Source organism: Diabrotica virgifera, chromosome 5, assembly GCF_917563875.1.
Source record: "Diabrotica virgifera virgifera chromosome 5, PGI_DIABVI_V3a".
Lineage (NCBI taxonomy): Eukaryota > Metazoa > Arthropoda > Insecta > Coleoptera > Chrysomelidae > Diabrotica > Diabrotica virgifera.
In genome coordinates, this window is record NC_065447.1 from 134,534,168 (window position 1) to 134,548,800 (window position 14,633).

Sequence of the window (14,633 nt, forward strand, 5' to 3'; positions counted from 1 at the left end):
GATTTACGTACTGTATAATTGTTATTAACTTTACTGTTAAGCAGGTAACAAATAAAAAACCGAAAAACTTTTGAAACTCGATCGATCTGACAACGTCGCGTAACCAAACTTTTGATCGATCTCACCTTGGCAGTTTCAGATATTTCTTATTTCTGTCCGTCTATTGGGACCGTGCAAGTTCGAAAAAGCGACACCTGGTTTCATAGCTCGGCAACATTTTTCGCACTTTTAATTATATTGGCCAATCATATCGGTCCTGGTTACTGGACAATTGTCGAGGCCATAGTCCAAAAAAATTATAATAAGAAAAAGTAATATTAAGGTTACGTTATTAAAAGGTAAACAATTGTATGTAGTAAATAAAAGTAATCATTAAAATGCACCACTACAAGCAAAATACAATTAATTAAATTTACTTTTATATAATAATTGAAGGGCTTAATGTGGAGCAATGACAAGCCACACATGGGTTCAAAATGAGTTAGTGTTATTTTCGGTTAAAGTAATTGTATAACAAGACACTATAAAATTATTACAGCCTTTCGTTAATAGATGGCGCGATAAGTTATGGTAACAATATTGCATAGGTCCAGTTTTCTCTAATATCTACTCGACATAATGACAAGCCACATCAAAATGGCGAACATGGGCGGGAGCGATACGGATAATTCAGTTAGTTTTAACGAATTTAGCAAGAAAAATACTGAAGTTAAGTCGACTTTCGATGACAGTGACTGTGATCCTGACTATGTGGTACCTAAAAGTAACACAAATAATGAAAATTCAGAAATATATAATTATTTTCCGAAGTGTGGCTTGTCATATTATTACCATTCAAGATTAATGTAGTGGCTTATGACGTGGCTTGTTATATTATTGCATCTGATTGTAGGATAATGAACAAAGTCTGTCAATAAAAACCAAACACACCCGTCAAAAATTCCAACAAGTTGATGGAGACAAAGAAATAAACACTGTTTAACACCTACAGGGTTGAATTTCTCCGCTATTCGCGCACGATCGTTTCTCGTATCACCTCCAAGTACTTGCACATGGCGTATACGTCCCTATATTGACAATGTTGCAAATTTCGAATGTTTTTTTCTCGTGGAAAGTAATTCTAAAGGACGTATCCACTAGGTTAGTACTTCGTGCTCCGTGTAACTGATCCGTATAGTGGCTACGTTGGTGCTCCCGGAGCGGCGCTCACCCTCGGTGATCCAATCGGTGGCGGTTTATATGTAGAGGAGCGCATGCCGTATCAATTGGAGCAGTTACACAGAACACGGAGCACCAGCGTAATGGATACGTGCCTTAAGACTACGAATATGTATACCTTATTATCTTGATAAGATAAATTGAGTTATTTGTTTAAAAATAAAGATTATAAATGTTGTGACTTCAATATTATAAAAAAAACATCTAAATATTGATACTTGCAGTAGGTATCTACTATTAATTTTGTATATTAATAGAAAAATTTCGAAATACCACTACAAATGTTTAAAACAAAATTTTATTCAATAAAATATCCAAAACAATTTGGTGATTCCGAAATATTACTTCAGGATACAAGAAAATTCAAAAATAGAAAAGTATGTGCCTTTTATTTTAAATAAATCAAAGCACATTAATATTTTCCTAGTATCAGATACATTTAGATGCCATTATTTGAGCTTCCATAATATGGCATATATAAAAATCATTGCAATCTGTATTTTCTTCGCGTGCAATATGAAGTGAATGAGGTATAGTCCGTCCGCTATAACTTTTCCCATGCGGTACGATTCATTTTCAATCAAATTAAGTCAAAACATAAATTGAAACGGACGTCGATGTGTATATGTTACAGTTCAAGTTGATTATCCAGTTGGAGTTGACTCCAACTAGTTGGAGTCGACTCTAACGGCTGGTTTCAGTAAAAGTTGATTATAAATATAAAATGAAGATTTATATTCAACATTTACTAGTAAAAGTAGACTCCAACTAGGAAAAGTATACTCTTCCCAATGCCATTTAGTAAAAGTTGATTCTGATTCACACAACAGCCGATTCTAGAAATTAAATGTTACTGAATATGTTCAAATTAGTCTAGGCTGTATCGTCGCCCCCGTTAGGTAAATTACTCCGATTCGAATTTTTTGCACAAACTTACTCAAAAAGAGGTCCTTATAGCAAATCTACTGGGTGCCAGGCAGTACATTGATCGATAAATTGTTTAAACAATTTTCTTAGACAAATTCACAAAAATAATTTTTTCACTTCGAACAATTTTTTTTTAGATCATTTGGGTTAGTCTGAGCAAAAAAAGGTATTTTGTGATTTTTCTCTAAAATTGATTGTTGTCGAGTTATACGCGATTTAAAATTTGAAAAATGCGAAAATAGCCATTTTCAAGGCTTAATAACTCGGTTAAAATCGATTATTTTATTATGAAAGTCAGAGAGTGACCTATATAACGATAATTCCTCTATAACGATCAAAATACTAAACATTGTTTGGTTCGTCATAAGGACAATTTAATTCTTTCTCTATACCGATATCGTTCTCTCTTTATAACGATAACTTTTCAATATTCGATGACATCACTTTTCAAGAAACAACTCATAACCATTTGCGTTTGGCAATAACTAAGATAACTAAACCGTGAGAATTTTACCAATTAAAGATAACACTTAATTGAAACACAGGGAATAACTGAAAAAGCTCTAGCGTAGGTGCAACTTGATACAAAGTGATTAGTGAGTGATTCATTTTGTGGCTCTAATTTAGCAAACATTTGGTGGTTCAAATTTCAATCCGATATGCAGAAAGTTGAGTATTACACGCTTTTATCGTTCGGGCGGTGTGCCTTAACTGTTTTCACACAGATGCTGTCCTCTATTGACTATTGACGACTTCTAAGTTTCAATTTCGGTTGTATCTCGGTCTGTGAACAGTCAAGATGTTTTCGAAAAAGCGTAGAGTACTCTCGGTTAAAGAAAAGTTATCGATAACTCGGGCAATAGAGAAAATTAACACAAGTTATTTAGTACAGTATGATTACTATTACAATAACGATTTTTTTCTCTCTCTCTCTCTGTATAACGATCTCTCCTTATAACGATGAAAATTCTCGGTCCCTTGCATATCGTTATAGAGAGAGAGGACTGTATTTTATTACCAAGCTTTATCTTTAATTATTAACAATGAGCGCTAAGTGCGTATTAGGCGGCCGTCAAGGGTGAGTGCTAAAGAGATGCACCATTCCGGCCGTCCAATGGTGAATCTCACTCGCACTCACATTGACGGCCGCCTCAATACACGCTTAGCGCTCATTGTTGATAATTAAAAATAATATCTTATTAATGAAATAATGACAAAAATTTTTTCAGGATCTTATAGAGGTAGCTTTAATTTTTGATTTTTTTAGTTTCTGACTTTCATAATATATAATATCGTATGGCATTTTTGCCTTTCGGGCAGTTCCGGCGCCAATTATATCTTTAACCCTGTTTCAAGTAACTAGTGTCGATGTACACTAGCCCAGGGGGACCGACGGCTTAACGTGCTCTCCGAGGCACGGTGAGACGGCTCGTGTCATTATTGGAAATGAAAATGGTTTGTCTTTGGCAGGACCGCAAATAATGATATGTACCACCAGTGGTACATGTACCACAGATTGAGAACCGCTGCTTTACATAATATGAAATAGAGTAGATAAAAATTATTTTTGTGAATTTGGTTAACGAAAATTGGTTAAACAATTTTTCGACCGCGGTACCGCGTGACACCCTGTGTATTTGTTATAAGGATTGTTATACGGATGTATTTCTTTGAGTAAGTTTGTGCAAAATATCGAATCAGAATAATTTACCTAACGGGGGCGACGTTACAGGCTATACTAACAAGTAGATGAAACGGTCAAAACAAAGAAACGCACACTCATCAAAAATGCACTTGAGATTCTCGTATAATCAACATTTACTGAATCGATCCAGGAAGAGTCAACTCCAACTAGTAAAAGTTGATTTAAATTTTTAAAATCAACTTTTACTGCTCGTTTCAGTTGGAGTCGACTCCAACTAGTTGGAGTCAACTCTAACTGAGAATCAACTTGAACTGTAACATATATACATTTTGTATACTGTATACTATATACAGTGCTAGTCAAAAGTCCGTACCCCCCCCCTCTTATCTTTTGAACGGTTATACCTATAAACGTGAAATTTGGAGGGAGGAAATAAACGAACGTAAACTTCTTAACTAGTCATGACAGGTGACATAATAGTGATAGATGATGTTACAGAGCCACTGTGACCGATAATTTTAAATAGGACCTTATGGCAAGTGATACCTCGTTTGAAAGGTATTCAAAATACCGATTCAGTCATACCAATTTTTTTGGGTTTAAGTTGATTTTGATTTTGGTGAATAAATTAAATAAACATAATATTGTAGTTTCGCATTTAATTAATAAAAATTCAAATGTCCGCCTATGGTTTTTTTGTCAAAAAATTTGACGTTTTTTAATTCTCTAGTAGTTTTTGCGTCAACGTCAACCTTTTTGATAAATAATCATAGGCGGAACTTTGAATTTTTATTAATTAAATGCGAAACTACAATTTTATATTTATTTCATTTATTCATTAAAATTAGCTTAAACTCAAACAAAATTAGTATGACTGAACAGGTATTTTCAATACCTTTCAAACGAGGTATCACTTGCCATAAGGTCCCATTTAAAATTATCTGTCACAGTGGCGCTGTAAAGTCATCTGTCACTATTACGTCACCTGTCATGACTAGTTAAGAAGCTTACGTCCGTTTATTTCCTTCCTCCAAATTTCACTATTATAGGTATAACCGTTCAAAACATACGAGGGGGGGTACGGACTTTTGACTAGCACTGTATATACTACACACATCGGCGTACGTTTCACTTTCTGTTTTGACTTAATTTGATTGAAAATGAATCATACCGCATGGGAAAAGTTATAGCGGACGGACTATAGTTTGCAATTTAAGGTTTACATGTATCATAAAAGAAAATGTAAAATATAAAATACATATATGTATTCATATTTTTAAATACATAAAATTGTCCATATATGGACCAACCAAATACGTAAATATATTAAAACATGAAATAAGTGCATCAGCAATTATCTACCTTATTGCTAAAACTTAGAAAAAGAAAAACAAATTTTGGCCTAGCCAAAAATAAAATTAATCTAAAACACATGTACCCGGTTATTTCCGAAATCCACAACCACAATTCGACCCTCAGGATTTAAACAAATTCCACTGGGTCTATCCAGCTCCCCTGGACCTCTACCGACGCGTCCGACTTTCCATAGAAAGTTTCCACTACTTTCAAATACTTGTATTCGATTATTTCTTGAATCTGCTACCACTATATTACCTTCGTCATCACAAACAACTCCTTGAGGTCGTAGAAACTGTTTAAAACTAGAACCTTCTTGGCCCAAGAATTGTGCCTGATGAAAATGCTGGTCCACCACAACTAATCTATGATTGTTGAAGTCTGTCACAATTATGTTACCTTTTGGTGTAAAGCAAACACCTCGCGGTGAATCGAAATGCTTCCACATGGTCGAAGATCCTTCAAAGCCATACTTATTTAAGAAAGTTCCTTCACTAGTGAAAAGTTGTATGCGATGATTTCTGGTATCAGATACAATAATCTGTCCTAATGAATTACAAGCAACATCCCAAGGGTAGTTAAATTGTCCATTTCTTGTTCCCTTTTCTCCAAATTTTAAAATAAACGTCCCATCCGAGTTAAAAACCTGTATACGGTGATTGTCTTTGTCAGCTACAATTATATGGCCATGATGATTAACTGTTACTCCTGCAGGTCTATCAAATTGTCCAGGTGCTGTCCCTTGACTTCCAAATTTAAACAAAAACTTGCCAGTAGAACTAAATATTTGTATGCGATTGTTGCTGCGATCCGCGACGATTATGTTTCCCAAATGATTACAACAAACTCCCCAAGGTCTACAAAGTTGACCGTCAGCCTCTCCTTCGGTACCAAATGACAAAGTTGGTAAAGGACCAGTATCTTTAGCTACCACATGATTAACACCATATATAGGACGATTTCTAAGCGGTTCATCTTTCACTTCTCGTGGAAGTTTGACAAATAGCTGCGGTTCTTTAATGACGGGAGGTCTGACTACTCTGGAAGACATTAAAGAAGAATTAACAGTTAGACTACCTATAGAGGATATTGCACGCAAAAAGCCATTATCTGGCGGTAGGAACATGATACCGTCATCTTCACAAGGTATAAGCTCTGGTCTCAGTGCGCGGATTTGCTTGAGTTCATTTACAGCTTTTTCATTTACAGCTATCAGGTCGAAACTATTGGCTGAGTCTACAGATTCATTTAAAATATCGGAAATGCAGGATAATTTTGTTAAGGCCATTCGAAGATTTTCCACTTGTGACATGAGTAATTTCCCTTTTATTTGGCGTGTTTGATCAATTCGTTGTAGGAGTTCGATTTCTCTTTCTTCTAAAGCAGCTATATATCTAAAAAAAAAATAAACAATATTTTATTGTGTATTTAAAGCAGCGTAGACTAATTGAAAGATATCCAAATTGTCACAGATGAAAATGTTGAGGTAGTGGAGTGATAAAAAAGAATAAAATTAAAAATGATTGATTGGCGAAACTAGGTAGGTATAGCGTAAATTGATGAGAAAATTAAATAAATATAGGTTATAATAATTCGAAGTTTTATTTCCGGAGAAATAAAAAAAATATAAATTATTATTATAACTTGTTAGAATACTTCCTAATAAAATATCGTAACCTTAATAAAATTATTATCGTAACCTTTTATCCAATAAAAAAACCTTGCGGCTTACCAAATAAATATTCTTTTATAGTTCTTTAGTAGTTCTACCGAAATGTACCTAATCTCTTTTATGTTTTATTATTCATTTGTAATTCATCTGTACAAAATAATCGTTATTTGGGTTAGTTCAGTTTCATCACGTTCCGTTTGAAAAATATTCTGTTATTTAATATTCTTACAGTTCCAGAAGTTTAGAGCACCCGCCAATCCAACAGCTAATTTTCTATTTGAATATCTTCCTATAAATAGGTTTACTCTGGGTATCCTAGTCACTTTTCCGTTAGAATTTGTGTTGTGAATATTCGTTTTTAGTATAGTATAGTTGATCCAAAAGATGGCATAACCCAGACATCCAAAGTGAAAGTTATCCTTCAACACCAAATTGTTCTATATGGTCCACACAATGTCCAGAAAAAAGTCACACCATTTTGAGCGTCGGGTTTGGGGGGGAGAGGGGGGAGAAATCGGTAAATTCCTAGTTTTTTGTTTTTCGCCAATATTTCTAAAACTATGCGGTTTAGCATGAATAACCTTCTATACAAAATTGTTCTAGATTAAATTTGAAATAAAAAAGGCCCTATGCATAATCTTTCTAAAATGAATGGTTCCAAAGTTATGGAGGTAGTATAGTATAACTGGCCCAAAAAAAGGCCTAACCAAAACATCCAAAGTAAAAGTTTTCCTTTAACACCAAAATGTTCTATATGGTCCACATATTGTTCAGTAAAAAGTTACACCATTTTGAGCGTCCGGTTTGGGAGGGAGATGGGAGAGAAGCGGTTAAATTAGTAGTGTTTTTAAGTTTTTCGTCAATATTTCTAAAACTATGCTTTAGCGTAAACAATGTTATATACAAAAATGTTCCACATGAAATTTAAAACAAAATATGTTCTATACATAATTGTTATAAAATCAAAGGTTCCAGAGTTACAGAGGGTGAAAGTCGAAGTTTTCGATACTTTTTATATTTATTGGGCAATATTTATGATATAACTATACCAAAAACCCAGACATCCAAAGTGAAAGTTATTCTCCAACACCAAATTGTTCTATATGGTCCACATAATATTCAGAAAAAAGTCACACCATTTTGAGCGTCGGGTTTACGAGGGAGAGGGGAGAGAAATCGGTAAATATAAAAAGTATCGAAAACCTCCACTTTTCACCCTCCGTAACTCTGGAACCGTTGCTTTTATAACAATTCTGTATAGAACCTTTTTTGTTTTAAATTATATGTAGAATATTTTTCTATAGAACACTCCTTACGCTAAAGCATAGTTTTAGAAATATTGACGAAAAACCTAAAAAAACTACTAATTTACCGACTTCTCCCCCATCTCCCCCCCCCCAAACTGGACGCTCAAAATGGTGTAATTTTTTACTGAACAATATGTGGACCATTTAGAACAATTTGGTGTTGAAGGAAAACTTTTACTTTGGATGTCTGGGTTAGGCCTTTTTTTGGACCAATTATACTATACTACCTCCGTAACTTTGGAACCGTTTATTTTAGAAGGGTTATGCATAGGGCCTTTTTTATTTCAAATTTAATGTAGAACAATTTTGTGTAGAGGATTGTTCATGCTAAACCGCTTAGTTTTAGAAATATTGACGAAAAACCTAAAAAACTACGAATTTGCAGATTTCTCCCCTCTCCCCCACCCCCCCAAACCCGACGCTCAAAATGGTGTGACTTTTTTCTGAATATTATGTGGACCATATAGAACAATGTCCATGTTGGAGAATAACTTTTACTTTGGATGTCTGGGTTTGGGTCTAACTATACCATACTATTTCACAATTTGCGGAAGAAGCTGCAATTTGGTCACCACTTTTGTTTGGTCGAATTAACCAATTTAATTTGGTACCATAAGTTAAAATTATTTAAATCTTAATATATTTTTTTTACTTTCACTCTTTTACTTTATTCTTCTTCTCACCGTCGACCCGACTCTCGTTGTCACTGTATTATTTATAGGTTTCAAGATTTGACTGACGTATCTACAAGCCAAATTCTGTTACAATTAAGCCCGATAGTGCTCAGTTCAATCGAAGGTAATGTGTAAGAAAATTAGAAAGTACATACTTATTTATGATCAATGCTTAAGATCTCATATTGAAACAGTGCATATTTCATTATTTGTTATTTTTATTGAATAATGTTATTTAATACTCTTGTGCAGTCTCAAGCTTAAACATGTAAGACAAGATGGATTAGCTAAACAGTAAATGTTTTGTTCTTTTAGGATATTTTAAACTTAACAGTATATTTCTTATGTGTTTGAATTTAATCAACCATCTGATCTTGGCAACAACGCTCATAACGCTTTTCCCTCGTAGCGCCACTATCTTGACCTTGACCTGTTTTGGCCAACCTTTTGAACCTACGAGTTTCCTGCACAACCAAAACTAGATCTATTCCACTTTCAACCGCCGACCACAGCACACACACAATTTCAAAAACTGTAAGTTGTACGTTTTCATTACGATTCAGAGCAAATAAATGATTTCAACCATTGTTAACATCGACATACCATTCGAATAATGTTTTTTTTTGTAGTAATATAATACATTTATATTGAAGTACTAGCAGTGTTTTGACTCATTTCATAATAAAATTGAACCTCTACCTATGGAAATATACCACTATCGAAGGAACCACAGAAAATCCATCCGAGAAAACAGCTGTACCGGTTGTTTTCTGTACCCTGGCTCAAGAAGTAAGCCACACTTGGACGATTAGAAGCCCTAATCGTTCATGGTCCTTCTCACCGATGCAAAAATCAGGGTTTATAATAATAATTAATAATAGCCCTTCACCGCAAATATTTTAAAATATCATACTCTACATTACCACGTTTCGCCTAGCCACGGCGCGTCGACGGCGATTTCAAAACCAGTCGGTTTGGAAACTGGAACCACTATTTAAACAAGATACCTGGCGAACGATTTCGACATACAGGGAAAATAAAAAGACATTTATTTTGCATAAATAAAAAACTTTTATAATAATTAATTTTAAAACTTGCCAATTCATTGTAACAAGTAGTTTTAAGGATTACACAAACATTTATTTGCTCTTTGAACTCTTAAATATTTTGAATTATCACCAAATTTTCTAACTTTTCACTTTGAATCAAATTATGAAATTTCACTGAATAAATATTTTTAAACATTTTTACACAATCGTAAATACTACACTTACTTCACAATGCCTCCATGTACTTTTAACCATTTTTTATAAATACATACTACATACATTAACACGTTGAAAAATTTACATTTATTTTTATTTTTATTGAACTTGTGGTTTTTGTTTTCTCTTTCAGGGCGCTTATTTTTAATTTTTTATTACGCAGTGATTTTAGGGTGTTTTTGATTTAATTTTCATATCATACTTGCTTATATTAATTACTGTACTTGATTAATAATGGAGGCACTGAAGAAGCAGCGAGCAACGGCAAAGTCAGGCTTAACGCGAGCGTATAATTGGTGTGATAAGATTTTGGCCTCACAATTAACCGTAACAGAAATGCAGTTGAGAGAACAAGCAATAATTAAAAACTTTGAACGCTATAACGAAATACAAGATGACATAGAGCAGACTAGTGACGTTGCCGATGCTTCTGAAAATCGTGATGCTATGGAAGGCAATTATTTTAAATATTTTTATCTTTATTACGCGAAAGGTGCAGATCTCTCGTAGAGTCAAATCTACCCACTCTTGTCAATCAAACTCCCACTGTCACATTAACCACGCCTACTAATGTAAAATTGTCTCAACTATCTCTCCAAATCTTTTCAGGAAACTATGATGAATGGACATCTTTCCTCCAACTTTTCACCAGTCTGATAATTGACAACCCCTCTCTAACAAATATCCAACGGTTCATATACCTGAAATCTTCGCTAAAAAATGAAGCTCTCGCCTTAATTGACTCCGTAGAACTAACCCACGATAACTTTAACATTGCTCTTGACCTCCTAGAAAAACGCTACTCCAACAACTTAAGCATAATTAACGCTCACTTAAAATCCATTTTGGACTACCCTGCTCTTACTAAGGCTAATGCTCAAAATCTCAGAGATTTCATAACCACAATAAGAAAACACATACAATCTTTGAAAAACTTAGACATTCCCGTAGATACTTGGGATATCATACTAGTTTACATCTAATCACGAAAAATTGACTACAACTCGAAAAAACAATACGGAGAAAAACGAACCAAATCTGAACTACATACATTAGACGAGTTTCTAGACATTCTAGAAGATAGATGCATTTTATTGGGCGATTTAAATGACTCACGTGACTATAAAACGGAAAAACTTATTCCGAAATTCTCCCGCGCTACCTCTCTTCACACCAATGCCACCTACAATAATTCCTCCACTTCTAAATGCATATATTGCAATGACTCCTCTCATAAAATATATCGTTGTCCAGCCTGTTCATCTCTATCGCACTCTGATAAATTAAACTTCACACACTCTCAGCACATGTGCACAAATTGTTTGGGCACAAAACATTCTTACAATGAGTGCATCTCTAGAACTTGTTCCAACTGCTCTAAGAAACACCACACCATCTTGCACATACAAAAAACCCACACCAACTTCTCACAGCAATCTCAAAATTCAAGCACACCTCAAGGCCAAAGAACTACCAATCCTCAGGGCAATCAACATAATTGGAGATACAATTCAACTCAAACCCATTCTGAAGCCAATTCCAGAAAACATCATAATTATCGTCATCAAAACTCAAACCATAACCGTCAAACTCCAGAACAGTCAAACCCTAATTTAAACTCTTCTAATAAACCACACACAGAATACGACAACATGCCATCCTCTTCTGGCAATAACTCACACCCCGAGTTCGTTACAGCGGTATCTCTAAATTCCACAGGCGAACCCACATTTTCAGCTAACCCTTGTAATGTTCTATTAGCAACAATTAAAGTAACCCTTCGATCAAAATCAGGTCATATGATAACGGTTAAGGCGCTTCTCGATAATGCCAGTCAAAGTAGCTTCATATCAAGGAAACTGTTCGAAAAAATTAGCTGTAAAACTTACCAACAACCACTTCAAATTTCTGGAATTGCCCAGATCTCAATTATGTCCAACGAAATGGCAGATCTTACAATATTCTCGCCTAATAATACAAGCAATAAGCTTAATATGTCTTGTTACGTACTTGATAGAATAACTACCCCACTGCCGCAAACGCACATACCCTTAGAATTACTCGAAATACCACACAACATTTCTTTAGCCGACAATGACTTCTTCTCAACTTCAAATATTGACATTTTGATAGGAGCTGACAAGTATTACGAACTTATTACAGATGGCATCGTAAGATTAGGAAAAAATCTCCATGTACTTCAAAACACCTTTTTCGGTTGGATTGTCGCAGGTAGTGTACCTTATAATCATCCACAAAATAAAAGAGTATCCCTATTTACTCAAACTTTCTAACATTATCTCCGAAAACACTTTTTCGCTTAACTCACTTCTTCCCAAATTCTGGGAAATGAAAGAATTACCCACTAAAAAACTTCTCACCCCTACTGAAGAAATTGCAGAACTTGACTTCAAGAAAAACTTTAAAATTTTAGAAAACGGACGATTCCAAGTCGATCTCCCCCTTAAATGCCCCTCAGAGCATACCGAACTAGGTGACTCTTTCCTTATCGCTAAAAAACGATTCGAAGGTTTGGAAAGGAAATTCCAATTAAATAATTCTTTATTTATTGAATACAAAGGGTTTATCGATGAATACATTACACTTAATCACGCACGATATATTCCACTCACACTATATAATAATTTATCTGAACACAAATACTTTTTGCCCCATCATTGCGTTATAAAAGAGAGCAGTACTAGCACTCGATTACGCGTCGTTTTGATGGATCTTGCAAATCTTCCTCTGGAACCTCCTTAAATGACATTATGCTTCCAGGTCCACAAAATACAACCTGATCTATTTGACATTCTTTGCCGCTTTAGAATACCCCAACTTGTTTCTACCGCTGATATTTAAAAAATGAACTCTAAACCCCTTGAGTGCGTTGAACTTACTAGCGTGACGTACGGCCTCAGATTTTCAAGTTTCTTAGCTACCCGGGCAATAAAAGAACATCCACTGATATACAAAAATACCCTCTTGCTTGTGAAGCCCTACTTACACAAACTTACGTAGACGACATCCTCTGCGGTGTCGAAACTGAAACTGACTTAGAAACCACTTATCACGAATTAAATACCGTTCTAGGCAGTGCTTGCATTTCAACTCACAAATGGGTTTCCCATTCTAAAAGGTTTACTGAAAAATATTGCAATAATGATCAACCCACTTCGTATGATATACAAATCGAAAATGCCTCTAATAAAGCCTCTAATTTAGGACTTTCATGGAACCCTTCTCCAGATACACTCTCAATTTCAGTACCTGAACTCCCAACTGACACTCACGTTACAAAAAGAACTGCTCTATCCACTTTAGCCAAAATGTATGACCCCTTGCGGTTAATAACTCCAGTGAATCTACATGGAAAGTTATTCATTAAGAAACTTTTCCTCGAACGAATGGATTGGGATGGTATCTTGCCTCCCTCCTTAGAAAAGGAATGGAGAATTTTTGTAAATAATATACCTCACTTAAAATCATTAAAAATCCCACGCGCTGTATATTTCTTAATAGGAAAATCACAAACATACAAATTCATGGATTTGCTGACAGTAGCGAAAAAGCTTATGCAGCATGCATTTATTTTCGTACATTATACTCTGATAACACAGTTTCCTGCATACCTACTGGTTACCGGAAAATCTAGGCCTATCAGGACAACTACCCTACCTAGACTCGAACTCTGTGCTATGCTACTCCTCGCAAAACTCACCAACCGAATCATATCAATATATGAAAACAAACTGTCATTCTCTAGCGTCAATCTATGGAGCGATTCAAAAATAGTACTATCGTGGATACAATCTCATGCGTCCCGCTGGAATACCTTTGTTTCCAATCGAGTTGCTCAAATCACTGAATTGACAAATACCTTTCACTGGCGCCACGTAAAATCTGCAGAAAATGCAGCAGACTCCCCATTTCGAGGATTATTGGCTCAAAACATTTTAAATTTAGATCTATGGTGGTCAGGCCCTTGATTTCTGCAAGACCCCAACCTAAACCTCACTTACTTTAATGAAAAATTTGACGAATGTAACTTACCAGAAGAGAGGAAAATCTCACTTCTTATCACTAAAAATTTTCCCCATACCGAAGAAAATTTTTGGTATAAAATCTTCCTAAGATTTTCAAAATTTTCAAGACTAGTGCACGCCATAGCATATGTTCACAGATTTACTCATAACTCTAAATTTCCCACTAAAACCCTTACCGGTCCCCTATCTGTAGATGAAATCCTAACGTCCACTAATTTTATTTGCAAAACTATTCAACACCAATACTTTAATTCAGAAATCTCGGAACCCGTAAGTAGTAAACCACTATCTAATAAAAACGTGGTGTCACTTAGCCCATTTATAAATCACTCTGGTTTTTTGTGCGTCGGTGGACGTTTAAAAAATGCAGACATTCTAGAATACCACAAACACCCTATTTTACTTCCCTTTAAATCACATGTAACCACTTTACTACTTTCACACCAACATATTAGACTTGGTCATGTTGGACCACAAGCCTTACTTTCCAACGTCAGACAAAAATTCTGGCTTTTGAATGGCC

The 14,633-nt window shown here is 35.0% G+C and overlaps 1 protein-coding gene across 2 annotated transcripts in view; it reads right to left on the bottom strand.

Annotated features, from left to right (window-relative positions):
* Positions 1-5,033: 5,033 nt before the first annotated feature.
* Positions 5,034-14,633, bottom strand: part of LOC126884422 (E3 ubiquitin-protein ligase TRIM71) — a 254,659-nt gene continuing 245,059 nt past the window's right edge. For both annotated transcript variants that reach the window (XM_050650326.1, XM_050650327.1), the window contains exon 5: positions 5,034-6,540. In XM_050650326.1, coding sequence (XP_050506283.1) covers positions 5,214-6,540 — 1,327 coding nt within the window. In that variant the 3' untranslated portion in view covers positions 5,034-5,213. The remainder of the gene's footprint in view (positions 6,541-14,633) is intronic.